The 22857-nt window shown below is 36.3% G+C and overlaps 1 protein-coding gene across 1 annotated transcript in view; it reads right to left on the bottom strand.

Moving 5' to 3' along the window:
- Positions 1 to 22857, bottom strand: part of LOC148949183 (piwi-like protein Siwi) — a 68024-nt gene that overhangs the window by 6777 nt on the left and 38390 nt on the right. Inside the window, exons 8-12 of the mRNA XM_089093228.1 lie at positions 18360 to 18540; positions 14408 to 14589; positions 12623 to 12821; positions 7274 to 7407; positions 2521 to 2715 (exon numbers count right to left, since the gene is read on the bottom strand). Coding sequence (XP_088949354.1) covers positions 2521 to 2715; positions 7274 to 7407; positions 12623 to 12821; positions 14408 to 14589; positions 18360 to 18540 — 891 coding nt within the window. The remainder of the gene's footprint in view (positions 1 to 2520; positions 2716 to 7273; positions 7408 to 12622; positions 12822 to 14407; positions 14590 to 18359; positions 18541 to 22857) is intronic.

Genomic DNA, 22857 nt, shown 5'->3' with positions numbered 1-22857 from the left:
GGAGGAGCGTGCGTAGCTGTGTTGTATCATGCGACTTGTGCTGCCGTGAGTTGTTAGTAGTTGAATATTGAAATTTCTCTAGGCCAAGTACAAGTTTCAAGCCCCTTAAGACTATTTTTTTTTCAGGATATCTGAGCTTACCACCGAAAATAAAAGAAGGGGAAATCAAATTGACTTTGAATAAACGCGGGTCTTATCAATTAATGGGAGATGACTAACAATTTTCCAGGCCAAGCAACTGCTTTTTTTGTGCTATTAAACACGGTTTTATAGACAATGTTTTGTCAATTGCTGAAGTTAGAATCAAAGTAGTGAAACGGTAACTTTTAAAGTAAGTGATCCAGAAGCTAAGTGGCCATCTGTCTATCCGTCTTGTCGCTCCTGTGACAGACCTAAAGGTACCCCAAAGAATGGACAACAGGAAGTATAACTCATCAAGAAAGAAGATGCAAAAGAATGCGCCAACTACAGAAGCATCAATGTTCTGTCAATCCCTGCGAAGCTCTTCTCGACTTTAGTGCCAGAAAGACTGCCAACAGCCCTTGATTCCCATTTTCTTGAAGAACACTATGGATTCCGACTGAAACGATCTAGTGCCAACCTGTTCTTTACTCACCAAACGATCCTGGAAGAATTTAATGAATAGAAACAACGCTTATACACTCTTCGCTGACTACAACAGCCTTCGATTCCGTAAATGGTCAAACCCTGTGCAGACTTATGGTTATATGGCATTCCCAAGAAACTAGTTAGTATATTACTTGCTATGTATCATGAGGCAAATTGCTGTGTTAAAACCTCACATGGCAACATGCGTTACTTCAAAGTTATGACTGGTGTCAAGCAAGGCAATATCATATTACCTTATCTCTCTGTCCTAGTCGCACACTGTATCTTTAAACAGACAAATGGAGATGGAATCCAGGAAACCACCTCTAGGACGTTGACCTCACAGACGATGTTGGCCTCATAGAAGCCGAAAAGCAGAAGCTTTAGGATTCCTAAACTAATTCACTAAGAGAGCTGAACAGTTCACATTACAAATCAACACTCTCAAAGACTAAAGTTTTGTAAGTTACCAGTCCACCAATACGAATACAAACAGGAGGTTGAGACATCAAACAGGTGACAGACTTTCAGTACTTAGGAAGTATACTAACTTCCAGTGGTGACTCCCAAAGAACACTGCAACTAAGAATAGTCCTAGCCAACGCAGTATTTCAGAGACTTCTACAATGTCTGGCAATAGACAGCATACTCACAGAAACTGAAACTCAGGTTGTTCCAGAGCAATGTTTTTTCTGTTCAGAGTTACTACTTTTAATATTGTCCTATGTGTGGAGGTTTAGATTAGAGCGTATATCACTTGATATGTGAATGTGAGGAGCGGAGTGATTGGAGAATTGAAGTGTTTGGTAGGGGAAATTAAGATTTTGAGTGGTTGGTGAGAGTGTGTGCGGATGAGTGTCTTATGGGTATCAGAAGCTTGCCACGATTCTTTCGTCACGCGATGAATCATAGAAGTAGATTTCTATAGGATTATGTTAGGATTTATGCAATTTCTTGGTAATTGTTCTTTGTTTATATTTTTTGGCATAGCCTATGGGTTTTTAGCTCAAATAAATTCTATTCTATGCTTATAATACCTATCGAAAACTGGCCTATGTTAATTTGCAACGTAAAACCATCCTACCATTATTAAATACAACATAACTCATCTATAAAATACACCACCCATATAATTGACTGACGGCCAAAATGTGCCACAAAGTATGATGAATTGTAGAGTGTCAGAAGTGCTATCAAGACATAATTCAATTAAAATTTGTTTTGAAGGGGTAGAGGAATCGGGGATAATTGTTGTAGATTTTTTTTTCTGCGGAAGTTTATTTTGTAGTTGAAACCTTATTTGCTTCTTTTTTGGGGGGAGGGGGGGGGTGCTTCCAAACCCATTGAGACTTATTTTAAGAATAAGCAGCAATATTAATTTTCTTTATTATTGTATGGAAATTTAATTATGGTTTCTGACTATTTTGACCTATTTGTTAAAGAAAATCAAATGCATCAATTGTACAACAGTAGTATTTGACATGGCACGAAAAACATGGTGAGTGGGGGTTGGGGGAGAATAACGGGGGGGAGAGAAACATGGCTTGACTGTAAAAGAAAATGCCGTTCATTTATAATGTTTACCTGATGACGAGGATCACTGTGTATGAGTGAAATGTCCACAGATGTCGTCATTATTTTCACTGTATAAAAAAAGGATTTATCTCTACTTGAACTGTTATTTGCACGTCATGGAAAGACAGTGTGGTCTTCGAAAATTCTTACGTAGCTTGTTTGGCCATGAAAGTCTTTTTTTTGTGCCTATAATCGTGCCCTGTTTATGCATGTTTGAGTTTCTGAGGAGGAGGCATAGATAAATAATCACTCCCTTCTCCCTGTATGTGCTCACGAAAAAAAACCCCACTGATGAGGCCTCTGTTTATGCCCTTAATTATAAATTAATTTGTTCACCTGTCCATTAACTGAAAGGATTCTTGTGTTTATCCTCTTGGAAACAATAGTGAAGCAAATTTGAATAGCGGGGTCAATTTTCGAAACAACATGTTGAATTGCCTTAAGCTCAATGTTTTTCACATAACCAATGTCGCCAGTACCGACGCCATCTCTGTAAACGAATATTTTTTTTGGAAAGCTGCCATTCTTGCCCTGAAAAATAATGAGAAAAATTAAGAGTCTGTTAAAAATATTCGTAATATTACAAAAGAGTGAAGAGTTATTCTAGCTAGTTAAATCACAAGTTGATACACAGGCAAAAAAAAAAAAAAAAAAAAAAAAAAAAAAAAAAAAAGTTGTAACATTACATAGTCTTCATTTGGTCTTTAAAGTGAAAGCACCTGTTTTTGGACTTATTGAATGTCGGATCTGACTTCAGAATTTCATTATTCCACTGCCATCAAGTTTAATTAAATCATCAATTATAGAAATTTTGCAATAAATGACGTAGTGAACTGCAACGGATAACTGGACGTAATAATCTCGATGTGGGTGATACACTTAAGTGTTTTCCGCCAAAAAAAATGCGCAGAAAAGTTAGATTTATGGATATTCGGACAGTTATCCCACCTGAGAAACAGCAAACGCACGAAACAAACAGGCTCCACAAACATACCCCCCTTGCGAGTAAGTTTCTGTTTTTTGCTTATTTATTAGGCTACAAGATGACGGAAGTTATTTTAGCATCGATTCAGGCATTATCCGAAAAGTTAAAGGGAGGCAGGAGGAAGTTCTTGTAAACGCGAAGGATGAGGAGGGTTAAGCCAAACTCCATGCACAGACTCTCACGATTGACATGAGGGAGTAAATTTAAAATGCTAAACAAAAGAAAACTTCTGATTTTTAGCCAGAGTTAATAGCCCAACTTCCTTAGTTTCTTCTTGCAACATTTTTCAGTTCTTCTTCTAAAGTGGCAGCATTATTATTACTACTGTCTTTATCTACATCTGTGTTTATTGCTGAATTCTTTACATTTTTGTATTTAATGTTTTAATTATAAAGGCTTTGCAGTGAGCCCGTCCTTCTCCGTCACTGATCTTAACTATGCTGACGATGTGGACATGCTTGCTGAATCCATTGCAGATGCCCAGGCTATGATAAATGACGTGGCAGTCAAAGCACTTTCGACTGGTCTCCAAATAAGCCTACCGAAAACAAAATCCATGCGAACAGACGGATGAAACCCCTGTGAACCTAAATGGTAATCAGATAGAGGACGTCCAGTCGTTCAAAAACCTCGGATCGATGGTAAACCCTGCCGGCGAATCTTCAGAAGAAATCCAGAGCTGCATATCGTCAGCCTGGAGTGTCTTTTTTCAATTACGGAAGTATCTCTGGAAGCGGAGCGAAATATCGCTACGCACAAAGCTCCGAGTGTATGAAGCTATAGTTCTTTCTGTCCTCCTCTATGGGTGTGAAACGTGGTCACTTAAAGCAGCTGAAGCGTTGAGCTTGAATATATTCAACCACAAATGCCTGCGCTATATCCTGGGTATCCGCCCCTCAGATAGAATCTCAAATGAAGAAGTGAGGAGAAAATGTGGGGATCGCCCACTTGTCTCTGACATTGTTAAGCATAGGAGACTGGAAGGGTTTGGCCACATATTGGAAGGACCAGATGACTATATAAACAAAAAATGCCCCAGACGTCTGCCACTACCTGCTTAAACGAGGAGGACAGGAGATCAAAAAAAGGCTTGGCTAGCAATAGTTAAGTCTGATCTGGAGCCAATCGGGGGATTCCGAAAATGCGGCCGTCACTGGGATTACCAGTGCCTGGAAATGAAGGAGCCTGCCACCCTCGAGCGAAACCTATGGAAGGAGACATATCGTCATCTGCTGAGCGCCACGATGAATCTAGATGCTGCTTGACCGTGCAACAAGTACAAGTAAGTAAGTAAGTACAAGTAAGTACATTTCTCTGTTTGTTCTTATTGTGCTTCTGTCTTGTTTTCAAATAAATTTTGAGATGTGTTTTCCAGTATAATCCATGCATATAGTCAATTTTTCAAGGACATCGTAGTTAAACCCCAAACAAAGATATATATTTTAATAATTCTACAAGGAAAAAAGAAAGAGCTCTTTATAGGAAAAGAATTTTACGAAGGGTTTTCACAGAGACAAAATTTTATTTTATGAAAAATCAGTTAAGAGCTGAAAGAGATCAAAAACCATGCAATTTATATACATATATATATATATATATATATATATATATATATATATATATATATATATATATATATATATATATATATATATATATTACAATTAATCCACAAAAAAGTAACCCAAGCTCAAAAAAGGGCATGAGCATCCGATGAATTTACTGACCAACTTGTCCAAAAAAGCTATGTCGTCGCGAAAGGTAGCATCTGACATTTTTCACTCTTCAGAGATATTTGGCAAAAACCTTTTGCTAAGCTACCAATGGCAAGATCAGCAAGGGATAATTGCCAATGGATAATTCGAATGGACAGGAAAGGACAATCAGCAAGGGACGATCAGCAAAGGAAGGGATAATTGCCTAAAATCGTCTGCTAAGCTATTCGCAAAGAAAGGATGAGTAAGGGATAATTACCTAAGGTAATTTCCAAAGGGTAATGCCAATGGACAGCAAAGGAAGGGATAATTGCCAAAGGTGATCGCCAAGGGATAATGCAAATGGACAGTAAAGGAAAATCAACAAAGGATAATTGCCGAGGGATAATGCCAATGAACAGAAAAGGAAGGGATAATTACCAGAAACTGTTTGCTAAGCTATTAACAAAGAGAAGATCAGTAGGGTAAACTGTGTTCAATCACACTTTGATTCTTTTAATTTACGCTGCACTGCTCATCCTTCATTTGAAAACAGCCTAGGAATCCTGCCTTAAAGAAGAAACTATCTAACGAATTCCGGCAATGATATCTCTAGAGTGAAAATATTAGATACGACTTTTAGGCGTAAGAATAACAGAGCCCACGGGCGTACGGAAGGGGGGTGAGCTACCCTCCCCCATAGAACTTTAAATTTACACTAGATATGGCTGAAAAAGCCGATGGTTGAAAAAGCAGTTGAAAAAGGGCAAATGGCTAAAAAAGCAGTTGATAAAAGGTAGATGGTTGAAAAAGCTTAGAATAAACAGCTAGAATGACAAAATAAGAGTCAAACAAGAAGCAATTATCCGTAATGTCTTGGAAAGATTTAGCTGTAGTCAAAGGAGATTGATTAATGCTGAAGATTATTGATGATTTTTGGTGATTACTTATTAATAAAGATTTCATAGGTGTGATAGAACTTGCTGGCAATGTAAGGTTTTGTGAACTGCCAATATAACTTCAGCCCCCCGCCCTTCATCACAGAATCGGCTGCCCCTAGAGAAGAAGCTACGTACGCCTATGACGGAGCCCAATGGAACTCGAATCTATTCATTGATAAATACTCGGAACATGAATTCAAATCTACCCACAATGATGGAACCTGAACCTATGAGCAGAAGTATCCCAAAAAAGATAATCGAAAAATTCTCTCGGGAACAACGTGATGAAAAAACGGACGTCATACATGCCAACGCGTCAACCAACCTTATTCCTCAATAAAGTAACAACCTTAATTTTGTCTCTTCTTTTGTTTTGGGTTATTTTTTTTTCCTTTTTTACCCCTTTACCTAACTTTTCTCTTTGGCTTAGGATGAACGGTTTTTTGCTTTTTAAAAAGGGATATAAGAATTCAAACAATCTGACTTTGCCTTTTTTTTATTCTTTGCAACCATAGGCTAAGCAAAATAACTAAACAAGTGTTACATTAAAAAGGCTTCCGGGGGAGTAGGATACAAAATGTCTAAAGGGAATTTTGAGGTTCATTGGAATTTTCTGAAACATATTACCTGGTTCCCTGTGAAAAACTAAAAACCCTCCATAGTTCTTATACGAAGTCCTAGATGTAACTTAGGTGACAACTGCGACTTAATTCATAAAAATGGTCTACTAAACTGAACTACCTCAAAAACAACCATTTAGGCTTACTACTACCTTCGGGAAATTAGTAAAGAGACGTAAGGCATGTTTTATTAAGAAACTGGCATTAATTAATTTCTCACTTTCTACATCTATAAAGGAATGAAGCTTTTTCTTAGTAAACTAAAGAGTAACAGCCTTTCTAATAGTAATAATCAATCTCGTAATAGTATCGGTAAGAGCTAACCTTTCTTGTTTAACTACGGAATGTTTCCTTCCCTGTCTAACCAAGTTATGGTATGATAAGAATTTGCTGCAGTTCGAATCCTTATCGTTCTTTAATAAAACTTAGAAAGAGAGGAGTGAATACGACACTTTAACTTTTCAAAATTACCACTAAAACCCGTTCTGGATTAAGGACAGGACTTGACTCTGAATAAGCAATTATCACCCACAATTGGGTTTATTGATATCGTCTTTTAAGCTGAAAACTACCGTACTTTTAGATTAGCAGATTAAGGAGACAAAAATAATAAAGTGAACAAGAAATAAAAAAAAGACCGACGAAAACCGGCCCAGTTTAATACTTTGGTTGAAATTTTTCTTGTTTTTTGCTTTCTCTTACTTTTTTACTTTTCGGTTTGGAAGATCCTTATACTTTTTATACTATCACCATCTTAAACTTCAAATCAACTATAAATCCGACAAAGTGAATCCCCAGTCATCACTTCCTTCATAATACTAATAAAATGCGAGAAGATATACAAGTTACCTGATAAGCTCTCAGTGCTTTCACAAAGCATGCTTCCATGCAGGTCGCTATTTCTTCATCACGTGTATGAAATACGGCCGTGCTATAATAACTTGTAAAACTTTGATTCATAGATGCAACGAATCCACCTACAGCTGAAATGAAAAATAGCCTATAATACAATTACTACCCAAAATATCAGCCTCTCGGGTTTCTTGGCTCGGTTTTGACCGTCTCTCTCAGCTTCCTTATGCCTCCAAATAGACTTGTGTCACTCCACTTTCTTACGGCTTTTGGATTACCGGAATTCTCTTTCCGAATATAATATATATATATATATATATATATATATATATATATATATATATATATATAAATCACATGCTGATAAACTATCGCATAATGCAGATGCTGCTTTCCTGATTCTCAGTCTTCAATATGGAGTGCAATAGGTAGCTGAGGACAAATCATCTGACATTTCCGTGTCCCCCCCCCAGATTTTTTCAGGTACCCGTTTGGAGGTGGGTCGACTCTAGTTGAGCTTACTGAGTCGCACCACTGTCCCCAGTTCCAATCCAAATAATGAGCAACACCAGAATTCGAACCACAGCTCTCACGGACACAATTATTTCAGGTCTAGCGCGCCAACCGCTTAGCTAGTACGGCACAGATATAATATTCGCTACTCCAAAAAGTATCCACCCCCCCCCACCGATGATATATACAAAAATAAAGAAAATACTAGTATGAGACTCTTACTCTCATGGTTACATATATATTTGCATAAGTTTGAGAAATTTTGTCGATGTACAAAAACCTTTCGCATTAGAGCTAAAAAAAAATACTCTGGATACAGATCCCAACAGATTCACAAATTCTTTCGAATGTTATATTTTTTACAATAAAATATTATCAACTGGGGAATCTAATCATAATTTAAAGTTTGAAACCCCCTCTCACGCTCTCATTGGTACCGTCCCCCCCCCCTCATCACGATACAAGACATCCGGTCAATTTTTCCATGGCATGTTTTCTCAGAAAAGTCGAACCGTCAAATAAATATACCTCGCGGGGGGGGGGGGGTTGACCCCAACAGCCCCTCGGACAAAGGCCGTAAATTATGCATATATCAAATTGTTTACAGATACGTTTCATGTAAAAAATGTATGGTTTTCTTTTAACCTTGGATTTCCAACTGAATCGCAACTTTCAGGGATTATTCTCAGGGCCAATAGAATAACATATTTTGCTGGGAGGGGAAGGGTGTAAAAGGCTGGGAAATGAGCTAAAGAGATTATTGCGAACTGGTCAAATCCAGCCCTAAGTCCTCGAGACATGAGCAATGTAGTGTAAAAAAAGAAAAAAATTGTCTGGGGGTATTAGCCATCAGAAAAAGGAACACAAAAAGAAACCCCCAAAATTATATTACTTAAAGTGTAAAATTAAAATTTTTTAAGTCAGCGGTACTCTAATTCAGACATAATTGAAAAAGAGAGAACTGAAAGAGAAAATTTCAAAACAAAATCAGCTGAAACAGTTTTACCTGAAATGGGGCACTTGAATTATTGGCCTGGAAATAGCAGTCTAAATTCTTTTCCAACTAGCATGAAACTTCTAAGGATTGTTGCTTGGACTACAGAAAACTATCCGTTTTGTCTAGAAGAGTTTAGATGGGGCCCAGAAATACGTAGGTCACAAGCCCCACCATGCCTAGTCAGTTTAAAACCTTTAGTCATAAGTTCAGCTAGGGGTTACACTCCAGTTCAAAAACACACCCTAGAAGAACCAAACCCTTTTTGTCTTAACAGCTCAAAATTTATAACATCTATATTTAGGGCCAAGAGGACCCTAATTCACAAGAAAAACAGGAAAAATTGTTGGTTCTTCCGGAAAAAGGTACAAACATGATCAGGTAGCCCTACTGTGGCAATTTCTGTTCAACTCAACTATTCAGTTAATTTCTGTTCATTTTAATTCATCCATAACAGTTTTAGTTATCTTTACGTTTCATTTGGTTATTTATTCCAATTTTTATTCGTTTAGGGGCCATTTACTCATTCATTGCAATTTCTGTTCATTTAGATTTTTAAAAATTAAGTAGTAAGACTAAAATTTATTAATAATATTAATTAGTCTCATTTTGGGTGCTCCTACGATTCTTTATTTTGCTTTGTAAAACTATTCGATGAATTTTTTTTATTGAATAGAAAAAAAATTGTTGAGACACTACCATGGATTCTAGAAAGGAAAGTATTCATGCAACATTTCATGCAACATCAGTTTAAATGTCATGTATTATATTTGCACACTATTCGCATACAATACTAATAATTATAGAATATTTGCATTCAATTTTGTTTTGTTTTTTAAATAATTTAGTAACAACAAAATAGTCTGGAGATTTTTGCATAGTTTTGCTATTGGCATGATCATTTTTATCACTTTTTTTCCATACGTTGTAAAATATGCAAAAGCATTTAAAAAAAACCTTCAATATTTCGTCATCACAAGAGGACAAGTGTATACGTAATCTGTGATTTTATTAGAAAAAAAAAACACCTAACATTTTTAATATGAAGGAAGGGGACTGAGCTGTCAGTGGTGAATTGATTCTGATTTTTATCTAGTGCCATTAGGGTGTATATTTAGACTAGCCAAAAAGTCAGAGTCCTTGACGTTACAATCGTTACAAAACCTTCTTTTCTGGATGAGCGACAACCTTGAAAGAAAGTCCACCAGTGTTGCCAAGGCTTTCAAATAAACTGCACCGGTTTTCCGACTAAAATTGTACCACAAGATATTAGTCCGAACCATCTGAACAGCAGGTAAAAAATTTGTCAAAAAAGAAGAAAATTTTCGATAAACTTAAGTGTGAACGGATATCCGAGTCAGAAAGGAGCAAGTCAAACCCAAATAAACCGAAAACTGTGTCTAGTACAAAAAAAAATCTAAATGTACCGCATTTTACTATGACCTCTAAATTGAACTAAAAACGGTACAATCGTACCCCTTTGGCAAAGTTAGAAAATACCCGAAAAACTGGCATGACTTGGTTTTACTGGTGGCAATTTTTTTTTTGCAGATTTGGCGGCAGGTACCTTTTTTTGCTTCTTAAACCCCCCAAAACTAAAGTTTAAATATTGTAAACGCAGTGATAAAGCCCTGTTTGCTATGCTTGGCACAGGAATTCTCCGTTTAAAAACACCCCCCCCCCCCCAATAAAATATTCATTTTATTCTTCTTATAATTTTTTCTTTCCATTTTTAAAATCTCTTTACTTATCATTGTTATTCAAATACTGTAAAAAAATACGTATGTAGTTTATTGTTTGTACTCTGAGGAGTTGATGCTTAAAATTATGATTGTCAACACGAGTTCCAATCCAGAGATAAAAGGGGGATTCATACTCATTACGATTGTTCCAATTTGGTGAAGTCCTTATGAGTGATTAATATATTAATCCTTAGGGAAACCACTGCAGGGAAACCTTGCCTTAGGAAAACTATCGAGAAAAGATGAAATTAAAAGAACGTTTTGATGCTGAATATGATGAAACCGAAGGCGGTGGCCAGAAATCATTTTATGAAGAACTAAAACAAGAGGTTGACGCACAAGCAAATATGAACAAAAGTGAATTTGAAGGGTATTTTTTTTTCTTTGTATTTACAGTTTCATTTGAACCTTGTTTTAGCACTCTACATTTTATGAGGAACATTTTTGCGTATTCGGATGAAAAGTGTCCAAATCTTTTGCTCACCTTTTTTTACGTGCTGACCTAATTTTGGGTCTGTAAACCTTATTTCTTATTACTCTGACTACCTGAAAATAGCCAATAATTGTAGTTTATAATGTGGGAGGATATTTCCATGAAGGAAGTTTTCATGGGGGAAGGGACATTGCTATGAAGGGGACGCCGGACTTCCCAGCATTATTTAAAAAAAGATCAGAAATTTAATATAAAAAAAACAAGTATTTCAACTGCAATAGCAGCAACATCAAAACTTGAAACGAACAGAAAATATTACATATATGACTGGGTTCACCCCGTAGTCGATACCTCGCTCTTTAAGCCAAAGATTTTTTAGTACTTTCATAAGAGCTATTTATTCTAATTAACGGCCTTTGTGATTAAGCGGTCATTTTTAACAAATTTCGAGAAAGCCATTTAACTAAATAAAAGTAAATTAATATGAAAATTTTGTTTTAATTATTCATGTACGGTGAGCCAAGATCAAAACCTGCATTTATTCAAAAACGTTCAAAAATTAAATAAAAAAAACAATTATTTTTAAACTGAAAGTAAGGAGCGACATTAAAACTTAAAACGAAAATAAAGTAGTCCGTATATGAAAGAGACTGTCCTCTCCTCCACGCCTCGCTCTTTACGATAAAGTTTGACTCTGTCACACAACTTTATTTTTTAAAACAAAAAAAAACTTTAGCGTAAAGAGCGAGGCGTTGAGGAGGGGACAGTCCCTTTCGTATACGGATTAATTTCTGTTCATTTTAACTTTTAATGTTGCTCCTTACTTTCAGTTTAAAAAACTTGTTTTTTTTATTTAATTGCAAAAGGAAAGACGAAAAGATAAAAGTACCAACATGAAATGGTTAAGCGAGTTTGAAATTGGGAGGTTGTAATATAGTTTTCTTTGGGATAAAAAAAAATCTTGGCTGAAAATAACCGTCTAATCAATCTTTCAAAACTCTTTCAAAACCTTTCAAAATCATCGTTACAAAACCTTCTTTTCTGGATGAGCGACAACCTTGAAAGAAAATCTAGCAGTGTTGCCAAGGCTTTCAAATAAACTGCACCGGTTTTCCGACTAAAATTGTACCACAAGATATTAGTCCGAACCATCTGAACAGCAGGTAAAAAATTTGTCAAAAAAGAAGAAAATTTTCGATAAACTTAAGTGTGAACGGATATCCGAGTCAGAAAGGAGCAAGTCAAACCCAACTAAACCGAAAACTGTGTCTAGTATAAAATCTAAATGTACCGCATTGTACTATGACCTCTAAATTGAACTAAAAACGGTACAATCGTACCCCTTTGGCAAAGTTAGAGAATACCCGAAAAACTGGCATGACTTGGTTTTACTGGTGGCAATTTTTTTTTTTTTGCAAAGATTTGGCGGCAGGTCATTCGGTGAGTGATTATCAGAACGTGATTCAGTCGCTTAGACTAGTACTGACAAGTAGGTTCCTCTCTTCCCCCTTTTTAAACTGTTTATAAATAACTACGTATCCTTTTTTCCGTAAAACATCACCCCAACTCTAAAATCCAACAAACTGGGAATATTTTAGCGCTATGCTTCCCCCTCAACCCCCCCCCCCGCTCAACACGATCTATAAAAATAAATGAACACTTACCCTTCTTCTGTGAAGTATCGTGCCATGAATCAAAGCCAACAACCATAGCGTCTTTGAGCGGTATTTGCACACCCCATGGCTCACCTCCCAGCTTTGCGCAAATTTGAATCATCACCTTAGTAGCTACACTAAGTCCTTTCACTCTGTATGCTTTTCCACAAACAACCTGGGATGCGCAGGGTTTGGAGACACAAACCTCCTACAATAAGAGAGGAAAACATTTAAAATACGCCATTTTCAATTTCGTTCAGCAACCAGCGCTGACATCTATGAATTCTGAATTCAAAGCTGGATTCAGTCTGAATTCTATGATCCAGAAATAATTTTCAGAGTAATTTCCAAATAAGCGATTTTCTTAAAATAAAAGAAAACGAAATCTTTTCACTGAATTAATTAATGAAACGATTTAGCGCATTTTCCATTTGTAATCCTTCTTCAGATTTTTTTCTTTCAAGAAAAAAAGCGTTTTCTAAAAAAGAACGCTGGAGTTGAATCTACTAGATAACCATATATGAGTATACATCTGTAGTATACATCTCAAATTTATAACTATACACTTCAAACATTCACTTTGAAAACACAGTACCAAAACAAATAATCGATGATGTATCATCAATGATTAGATATAACAGAGCACACGAGAGAGAGAGAGAGAGAGAGAGAGAGAGAGAGAGAGAGAGAGAGAGAGAGAGAGAGAGAGAGAGAGAGAGAGAGAGAGAGAGAGAGAGAGAGAGAGAGAGAGGAAGAGAGAGAGGGGAGAGGGGAGAGAGGATAGAGGGAGAGAGGAGAGAGGAGAGAGGAGAGAGGAGAGGGAGAGAGAGAGAGAGAGAGAGAGAGAGAGAGAGGAGAGAGAAAGGGAGAGACACACACAGAGAGAGAGAGAGAGAGGCAGAGAGAGGCAGAGAGAGAGAGAGAGAGAGAAGAGAGAGAGGAGAGAGAGGAGAGAGAGAGAGGAGAGAGGAAAGAGGAGAGAAAAGAGAGAGGAGAGAGGAGAGCGGAGAGAGGAGAGAAAGAGGAGAGAGAAAACTGGGGATATCGGAAGGTGAAGAGTAGATGTCGTGTAACTAGGGGACACATCAATTGGACAGCTTCACTTACCTGGGTAGTATTATAATTAAAGAAAGTGGGTGCAGTGATGTTAAAAGTAGAAGAGGTGTTATGATGTTAAAAAGGCCCAAGGTGTTAGTCTGCACCAAAATTAGAATATTGGAAACTACAATGAAAACAGTGGTCAAGTATAATTCTAAAGCGTGGCCGCCCTGACAGTGAAGACGGAGGAAGTGAAATTGTCTACGGATTGCTTTGAGTACTCTTCCTACTTATCGTATTTCGAACACCAAGTTGTACAAAAATGTGGTTCAATCCTGCTTTCTAGGGATATAACGAGAAAAAGGCTGAGATGGTCTTGCTAATCCTTCAAAAGGATCCTCACCTGAAAAAAGACAACGTCCAAATTTATTTCCTTGAGTTTACAGTTCCTAAATTTAAGGAAAATGAACTTACACAAAAAGAGGTATTTTATCGTACCTGTATCTACCTTGTTGCTTTATTCCGTTTAACTCTAAAAATTTCAGCACTATTGGAGTCGCCAAGTCCTACATCAATAGTGCTGAAAAACTGTATTTGGTCGATAGTTTCATTGTATGTAGCACGAATCAAAAAATCTAGCAATCAAAGTAATCGAATGTTGTCTATAGTACAGCTAAGGCCCTTATCCAAAATTGCGATTGTATAATGTTGACAAATACACAATTGTTTAAAGGCATAAAACGGTATAGAACGTACCTTTTTAATAGCGGAGTATACATCCGCTTTTTGCCTTGGCATACAGAACATCATTAGATCTGGGCCCATCGGGGAACGTAGACCTATCTCGTTGATAAAAGATCCTGGACGGTCATCATTTATTGGGAAAAATTTGGGTTCCCCAATTCGGAATCCATTTCCAGGTCCTACTCGCAAGATATCTGCAAATAGTTAATGCTTTTAGTCATAAAACAATTCATAAAACAAAACAAAGCTATTTTTAAAGAGAGTAGAAATTTATAAAAAGTTAACAAGATATGAAACGAAAAAAAGAAGAAAAAATGGCAAGAATTTTATTTGTTTGGATACGTTAAAGGAGCGAATATATGTAGTATATATAATGTAAAGGCTGGAGTTCCTCAGGGAAGCATCCTAGGACCAACAATTTTTCTGGTGCATTCAACAATATAGGGGATCATTTTTATTAACCGTGCATCCTATTTTTCCGACGATAATACGTGCAATGCAGCTGATCGTAAGCACCAATACGGCGAACTCGCAAAAACATGGTACGGTCAGATCACCTGTTAGAGGAGACACACCAAGTTAAGTACTTGAAGAGAGGCTTTTTTAAAATACTGTCCCTACATTTGGAGGTCTCCCAAGGAATGCTGCCCCTGGAAAATCATTTGAAAGAAAGCTCAACCGACAAACTTCAAAGAAAAAGACCGAAGTCAATATTTGACTAATGCTGCATGATGGGACACACTAATGGTTTCGAACCGCTACTCCCCCCTTGGAGAAGGCCTTGAGTGTGGCCGGAATTTTTTAAAAGCCTAAGCGTTACAAGAAATTCGTACTAAAAAAGATCGGCCCCAAAAAGTCCAGTTGGAACTGGTGGGATTGAAGTACGAAACTGCTTACTCCTTCACTCCTTTTATTTCAACCCAACACCCTTATCATAGATCTAAAAATGGACCAGATATTGATAACTAGACTAAATATATTTCGACTTAGAAATAAACAAGCGAAGACAGTTTAGCGTCGTGTTATAAGAATGTGATTCTTCTTTTCTTTTTTTACCGCTTGTTTCTAATTTTGTTTTTATAACTTCCAGTCCGAATTTTTATAAATTAAATTAAGTTGATTTTGGCGATGAGAAACAGCGCCAAAAATAAACCAGATACAGACTAAACACTTACACCAAGGCAAATCGATTTTTTTTTTTTTTTTTTTTTTTTTACAGCACAATTTTTCACAATCGAATAGCATAAAGCCAGCAACCTTCAGGCAATACCATCTGATGCCTGGGTCGGACTTCGGGTTTATAAAATACAAAAAAAATATATGCATGAGCAATAAAATAAATAATAATAAAAACTAGTGCTTTAAATTTCTGACGGTTCGCCCTACCTGTTGCCTCTTTTTGTTTCTTCGTTTACGTACCAACCATTTCTTAAAATTGCACATCAGTTTGAACACTATCTCTGTCAAATGAAGATTTTGGACTTAGTGCCTTCGTGATCACCCCCAAAGGAGGTGGAAGGAAAACTTACACACTTCACCGTTTTTCTGACCTTTTCATCTAGCAGAAGACCGCGAGGCATACAGACGGCACATCCACGCTATTACGAAAAAGGCCCCAAGACAGGCGGAACTAAGGTCAATTTTAAATTCTTGGTTAGCATGCCTGAGACTCTAGGCAGACAAAACTAACAAACTAGTATGTGTCCAATAAGAGAGTCATGCACACTCCTGCCATTTACCCGTGCCCCAGCCATTTAAACATTTGCCTCTCAAACACTTGGACTATCTGTCTTGGGTTCTGTCTTTCTCTTAAGACCATAGGCAAGCGTGCCTTGTTTGCCTCTTATTACAGGCAATCTAACGGTCTAATGTCAATTTTAAATTCTTGGTTAGCATACCTGAGACTCTAGGCAAGTAATTGAGTCCAAGTAATTGAGAGGCAAATGTTTAAATGGCTGGGGTACGGGTAAAAAGTCAATAAATAGCTACATCATTCCGCATTAGGCACATTGCTTATGATGATGATACTTTTTTTAACGTCTATAAATAATGCTTTCAAAGAATAATACCATTAGTTTTGGTTAAAAAGAATGACAAGACCCTGGTGTTAAAACTAATAAATGAAAAATGCAGAGCTCCAAAATATTTTCAATAACGAATTTCACAGATTACGAATTGGCAGTTGTTTCAAGCGTCAATAAAGGCATTGTCGGTAAGAAACTAGTGCTATTACGTTAAAACCAAAACCACTTTCTCCTGTCCTATTTAATACATTTAATACAACATTCTCTCTCAACCTCTGCAGTGGTTCTTGTAACACCATCTAATACAGAGTCTAAAAAGACTAATTTTTGAACTTGGCCTCTGACTTGGTAGAATAAAATGTGCCTTGTTTTCTACCTTCCAGCAACTGAAACAGCGATTCGACATCTTTGGGCCAGCAATGACCCAAAGATCTTTGCCTTTTTTGGCTTTCTATCCTATGTTCCAGGGATCACAATAGAGGTTGGGAGAGAAGATGATATTAAATGTGAAAGATAATTTATTAAACCACGCTCACAGTCCACAACTTGGCTTTCTATCCTATGTTCAGGGGATCACAGTAGAGGTTGGGAGAGAAGATGGTATTAAATGTGAAAGATAATTTATTAAACCACGCTCACAGGCCACAAATTGGCTTTCTATCCTATGTTCCAGGGATCACAACAGAGGTTGGGAGAGAAGATGATATTAAATGTGAAAGATAATTTATTAAACCACGCTCACAGGCCACAAATTGGCTTTCTATCCTATGTTCAGGGGATCACAGTAGAGGTTGGGAGAGAAGATGGTATTAAATGTGAAAGATAATTTATTAAACCACGCTCAAGGCCACATGGCCACATTTTTTTCAACATGAGGAATAGTCAATGTTCAAGGCATTGCATTGCAGTTGAGAAACGTTCATTAAACATCAAATAGCTAGGAAAATAACAGAATAAATCTGGAAACAGCAAACAAACTAGGAAGTTGGGAGAAACTGAAAAACTCGAATTTAAGTGTTCCGTATTTGAATTTTTTTTTTTTTTATATATACCAAATAATAATGCAGTAAAGCCAGAATTAGCATTCTTTTTTCGTTTCATCTCCAGTTTATTTAACGAGACATGGTTAAATTAGTCCCTCCGCAATTATCCTTATTAGAAAAATTAATCAATGCTAATGACTTCTACACTGATACAAAACATAGTCACTGTAGTGAACTAAAAGTGTTGTTTCCTCCCAAACCCAAGGTTGGCCAAAACAACAAACCTTTTGAAAAAAAATATTGGCCTAAATGTACTTAACTATTTATTTGATACCTCTCACAGAAAAAAACAACAACAACGAGGTTCCTTGTCTGGGATTGATACCTTTGGTATCCATCACCTTTGATATCCTTTGGATACCACCTTTGGTATACATTTCACAATGTAGTTTGAGGGTGAGGAGAGAATAAAAATGTAAAAGCTCAGAAAACAAGGCAGCATGGAGGATCAGCATAACTACAATAACCTAGATCTACTACAAGACAACAGAACTGCTTGTTATTTTTTGCAGCACTGCGTAGTATCTCTAATCATGGAAACTTGGGAGGAAGCTTATTCGATGCGGATCTAAAGGTTCCACCACCCTTTCAAACCTTCAAAATTGACAAGGGGATATCCTGCTTACCTCCTTTCCCCCCTGGGCACTTATGTAGCATTAATATTGATAAAAATAGATTTTTCTCAATTTTGAACAAAACCTATTCGTTTTCTTTTATTACTATTAATTATTTTCACTCGGCAGAAATGCCTCTATAACACAAATAAATGTCAACACAAATGTTTAACATAAATAAATGTCACCGCAATGGTTAACACAAATAAATGTCACGTTTTAAATCGGGATCAAATCCCAGACCAAAAGTCCGTCCACCCCTCAAGAATAAATTTGTACTTACTAGAGACAAACTCTCTAACTTCACTCTCCACGTTTCGTGGATAGATGACCAACCACTTATTCAGAACCGGGGCACTAATAAATTTCTTATTCCGCATTCCACGGGACCAGTCCGCTTCATTGAGGGCATAGTCACACGCTTCGCCACCTAAAAGGATTTTTTCTGCTCCCAGTGTTCGGCCCTAGAATATATATATATATGTATATATATATATATATATATATATATATATATATATATATATATATATATATATATATATATATATATATATATATATATATAAATATATATATATATATATATATATATATATATATATATATATATATATATATATATATATATATATATATATATATATATATGTATATATATATGTATATGTGTATATATATATATATATATATATATATATATATATATATATATATATATATATATATATATATATATATATATATATATATATATATATATATATATATATATATATATATATATATATATATATATATATATATATATATATATATATATATATATATATATATATATATATATATATATATATAAAAATATTAAATATTACACACTAGATAATTTGAGTTTCAGAACTTAGACTTCAAGCGCCTTAACCGTATACCCTTTTGATATTCTAAGCTACTCTGAAATGGGTGTTAAATTCTTGCTATTTCTCAGTTATAAAAAAGGAATGTGAACTCAAAATAATTGAAAACGTGTTGAAAAGTTATGCCAAAGGGGCTCTAGTGCTGAGACATTTTGAAGGATATTGGATAATACATACAAAATAAGATTTATAATCATTTTTTTCTTTCTTTTTATCTTTTTAATTTTTTATTTTTATCGCAGCTTCTTGAACTATTGCATTTAATTTTATATAAAAAAAAACGGCTTTATATACTTCTTATAAATATATTTTTATTTTTAATAATCTATTTATATGATGTTATACTTACTTATTATGTTTACATAAATAATTACATTTATTTTACGTAATATATTTGTATAAAATATACTTTCAATTTTATATAAGAACCTCTTTTATATACAGCTAGGTAAAGAAATTAAAAGTACACACTTGTCATGAGTATTTCTAGTTGTAGACTTTTTTTGTTTAAGAATGGATGACAATATTTTGCAAACAAAGTCAGAATTAAAAAAAAAGTTAGAAGCAGTGAGAGTTTCTATTTTGGGTGAGTAGTTGTTTTGGAACTGCCACGAAGCAGCAGAATTTAGAAAATATAAAATAAAGAAGTGCATTTTTCCTTATATTTGCCTATGGGACCCTTGTTTTAGAGAACCAAATAAATAAAAAATAATATTGTATCAAAGGCAATTGCCCAGAATTTGGTTTCGGAGGGGTGGGGCCTCAGTCTACCTATTATAACAGCCATGAAAGCAAGAAATGTATTGATATTAACATTGTTTACAGAGGATAAAGCACAGTTAAAATTTAAAAAATAGAATCAACTGCACTTAGAGAAACGAGCAACGAAAGACGACCTAACCTCTCACAGTAATAGCCGCCGGTCTTTTTTGGCTGCAAATCGATCAAAGATTTGGTTAGCATCGACCTGGATATCGTGGTTCAGGGTCATGTGAGCTAGTCTGTTCAGACTCTCCTCGCCCGTGGAGCTCCGCAGATAGGTTTTTAATCGCTTAAGACAGCTAAAGCTCCTCTCAGCAGAAGCGGTAGTCACTGGTAATGTCTGAAAAATCGTCAAAAGCCTTCGAATGCATGGGAAAAATCTTGCATTGCATGACGCAAGAGTCGAAGCAACAGTTGATGGTTTCTCAAACATTCCGAGCCACTTCTATTTCCAAAGGACTAACTCACATTTGAGCGCACGTCTACCCCTGTGAAATCCCTCGTAAACAGCAAAAGCATTCACAAATTCATTAATATTTATTGACTCGCTTTTAGCTGGCAAAAGCCTTCCGATTTTGAAAGATGCCTCCTGATGGCGCAAAAATCTTTGATCAAGTTCTTCAATAAGTGAAGCAAAGTAAGGTTCGAGCAATGACTCGCGATAAAAAACCTTGATGGACTCTAGTTGATGGACGTTCGGCGGATAGACCTTGGAACAGCCGGAGCCACATTTACCTCTTGTGCAAGTTCATAGGCTTTCTGAAAAACTGTTTCAAATCATTTTGTTTTGACTGCAGTAAAGTATCAGAACATAGCTTAATGTGCTGACAGCACTCAACTAAGTCTAAATCTTCGGCTTGCAGCGCCTTAGAGACAGAGATCATTATGGCACTAACAAACTCTAGCATAGCCAACGTGAATATAAAACTAAATTTGGTTGCTGCTGAAATCAACGCATTCGCTTTTGAAATAACTTCCGTATCGCACCATATGCTACCAACTATTTCCTCAAGTACAGAAATAATCCCACAATACAAAAACATAAAAACTGAAGCCACAAAGAAAGCCACAACAGCGTGGATCTTTTTATTGGTGTTATGGAGCCGTCAGAAGTCTTGACAAGACAAAACCTAGAATTCTTCATGTTCGTCACAGGCTCACTAACCCAATTTTTCTCAACTTGGTGTTTCACAAAGTGAGCAATCACTGGCAAATCTTCAAAGATGCCGTCACTTTCCGAGCCCGAAGATGCCGTCACTTTCCGAGCCAGATTCAGTGTCAGTCGCGGAAGCCTTTTCCTGCTTATCGGAGAGAGTATTTTCCTCTGAGTCATCGTCTGAGTCACTGTCGTGAAGTACAGAAAGACGAACATTCGGTACTTGGTGACCGAAAGCAGAAAGTACGTCGTCGGGTATCAAGGCTTTCATTATTCACTGGCTTTCAATACGTGCTCGCCCTAGCTCCAGCTTGATTTTATCATACCCGTGCAAAGAAAAATCGGAACTGACAGACACGACACCAATGGATCTAACTCGCTTGGCCTTGGGCAAGGACAACTGTTCATTAGAATATTGAGCTTCAAAATCTATTATACTTTCATATCGACAAATTCGATGTAGAAGTTGGAGGAACGAAAAGTTTATTACAGTACTGTAAGTGCTGGTTTGAGACCACATCTTACTATAAAAATCTTCACATGGTTGGCTATTCATGTCGTAGAGTTTGAAAAGACGTTCGAGCCCAAGCCGTTTGAATCGACGAATGAGAAGCACTAGGGAATGCATATTTATCTCTAGGCAATGGTAAAGGTTAGTGGTAATAAAATTCTCGTTCAAAGCATAGTCCACTTTTTAGGACCCAGGATCTCCAATGTCGAACGCAGTAAACAACACGACCAAGTAAAGATAACCTCTCAAGAGGAGAAAGTTTGCGTCGTAAAAAACGCGCCGTACGCTTTCCATAAGCCAAAGATAAAACCGTGTTCCTTCGCTTCCAGTAACACGCTGTTTCAGGTGTGCTGGAGGCACGGAGGCACAGCCGGAGGCACGAAGGAAGGGAGATCTGTGACGGTCAGTTATTAGCCCCTCGGTTGGAGCATCATGTAGTTTGACCTTAACAGTAAAGTACCAAGAAAATACACTCTACCCGACTGTTCCAAAGCTTCAAAGCTTGCCCTTGAATCGTTAAATTACTCATTTTATTACTTATCTCGCTGTTCCTGGACAAACATCAATTTTGGCAATTAAATCATAATCGGATCATTTTTTCTCCCGATTTTACTAATGGTCGTAAAACTCGTAAAAACATAAAAAAAGTAACTTTTTTTGATTAAATGATTTGCTTACTTGAATTGTTTGTTTTTTACCATTTTGCCCCCCCCCCCTCAAAAGTATTGAATTTTATAAACACGGCTAAAAATTCTGGAACGGCTCTAAATGATAAATTAACACGGTAAAATTACCGTTTTTGCCGGATCCTACTTTTTGTTTCTGGAAATATGGGAATATGAAGGTATTCCAGCATTAACCATGCTCATAGTTACACAAGAAATAGAATATAAAATGAATGAAGTATTAATAATCCCATTTTGGGCTCTAGAAAAAGATTAATTTTCAAAAAAGTTTGATCCCACTCAAATAATGATTATTACTGTTTCCTTTAATTGATCATAGCTAAGAAAAATTCTTACGAGAAGATTTCCAAATTTAGATTTGGTCGTCTTCAATCTAAATTGGGAATTGCATTTAATTACAAGTGACACATGCGTGCTTCAAAACCCATTAAATACAAACTATTGTCAGAATAGTAGTAAACTCCTTACCGTCATTGCTGGTTTTTGCAATCTTTAAGAAATGCTTAATGCTGGGCTGGCGTCGCTTCATTTTCTTTCTTTCCTCTCACGCGACCTTTCCGTTTCAATGCTTAGCTTACACTGGAATTATAGCACCGTTTGAATGAACTATCGCCGTTGATTTTGAATTGAAGTTATCAAGTATTTTTCAATAGGTTGCATAGGTTGCATCAAGACGCTGGGTAATTGTAGACAGAGAAAAGCCAAGACAGATAGTCCTAGTAATTGAGAGGCAAATGTTTAAATGGCTGGGG

The sequence above is a fragment of the Artemia sp. Qi Xiang Cuo genome, chromosome 8 (assembly GCF_049724085.1).
Source record: "Artemia sp. Qi Xiang Cuo chromosome 8, ASM4972408v1, whole genome shotgun sequence".
NCBI classification, from domain to species: Eukaryota; Metazoa; Arthropoda; class Branchiopoda; order Anostraca; family Artemiidae; genus Artemia; species Artemia sp. Qi Xiang Cuo.
The sequence above is the reverse complement of the archived record's forward strand: the minus strand, read 5'-3'. Positions and strand labels throughout refer to the sequence as shown.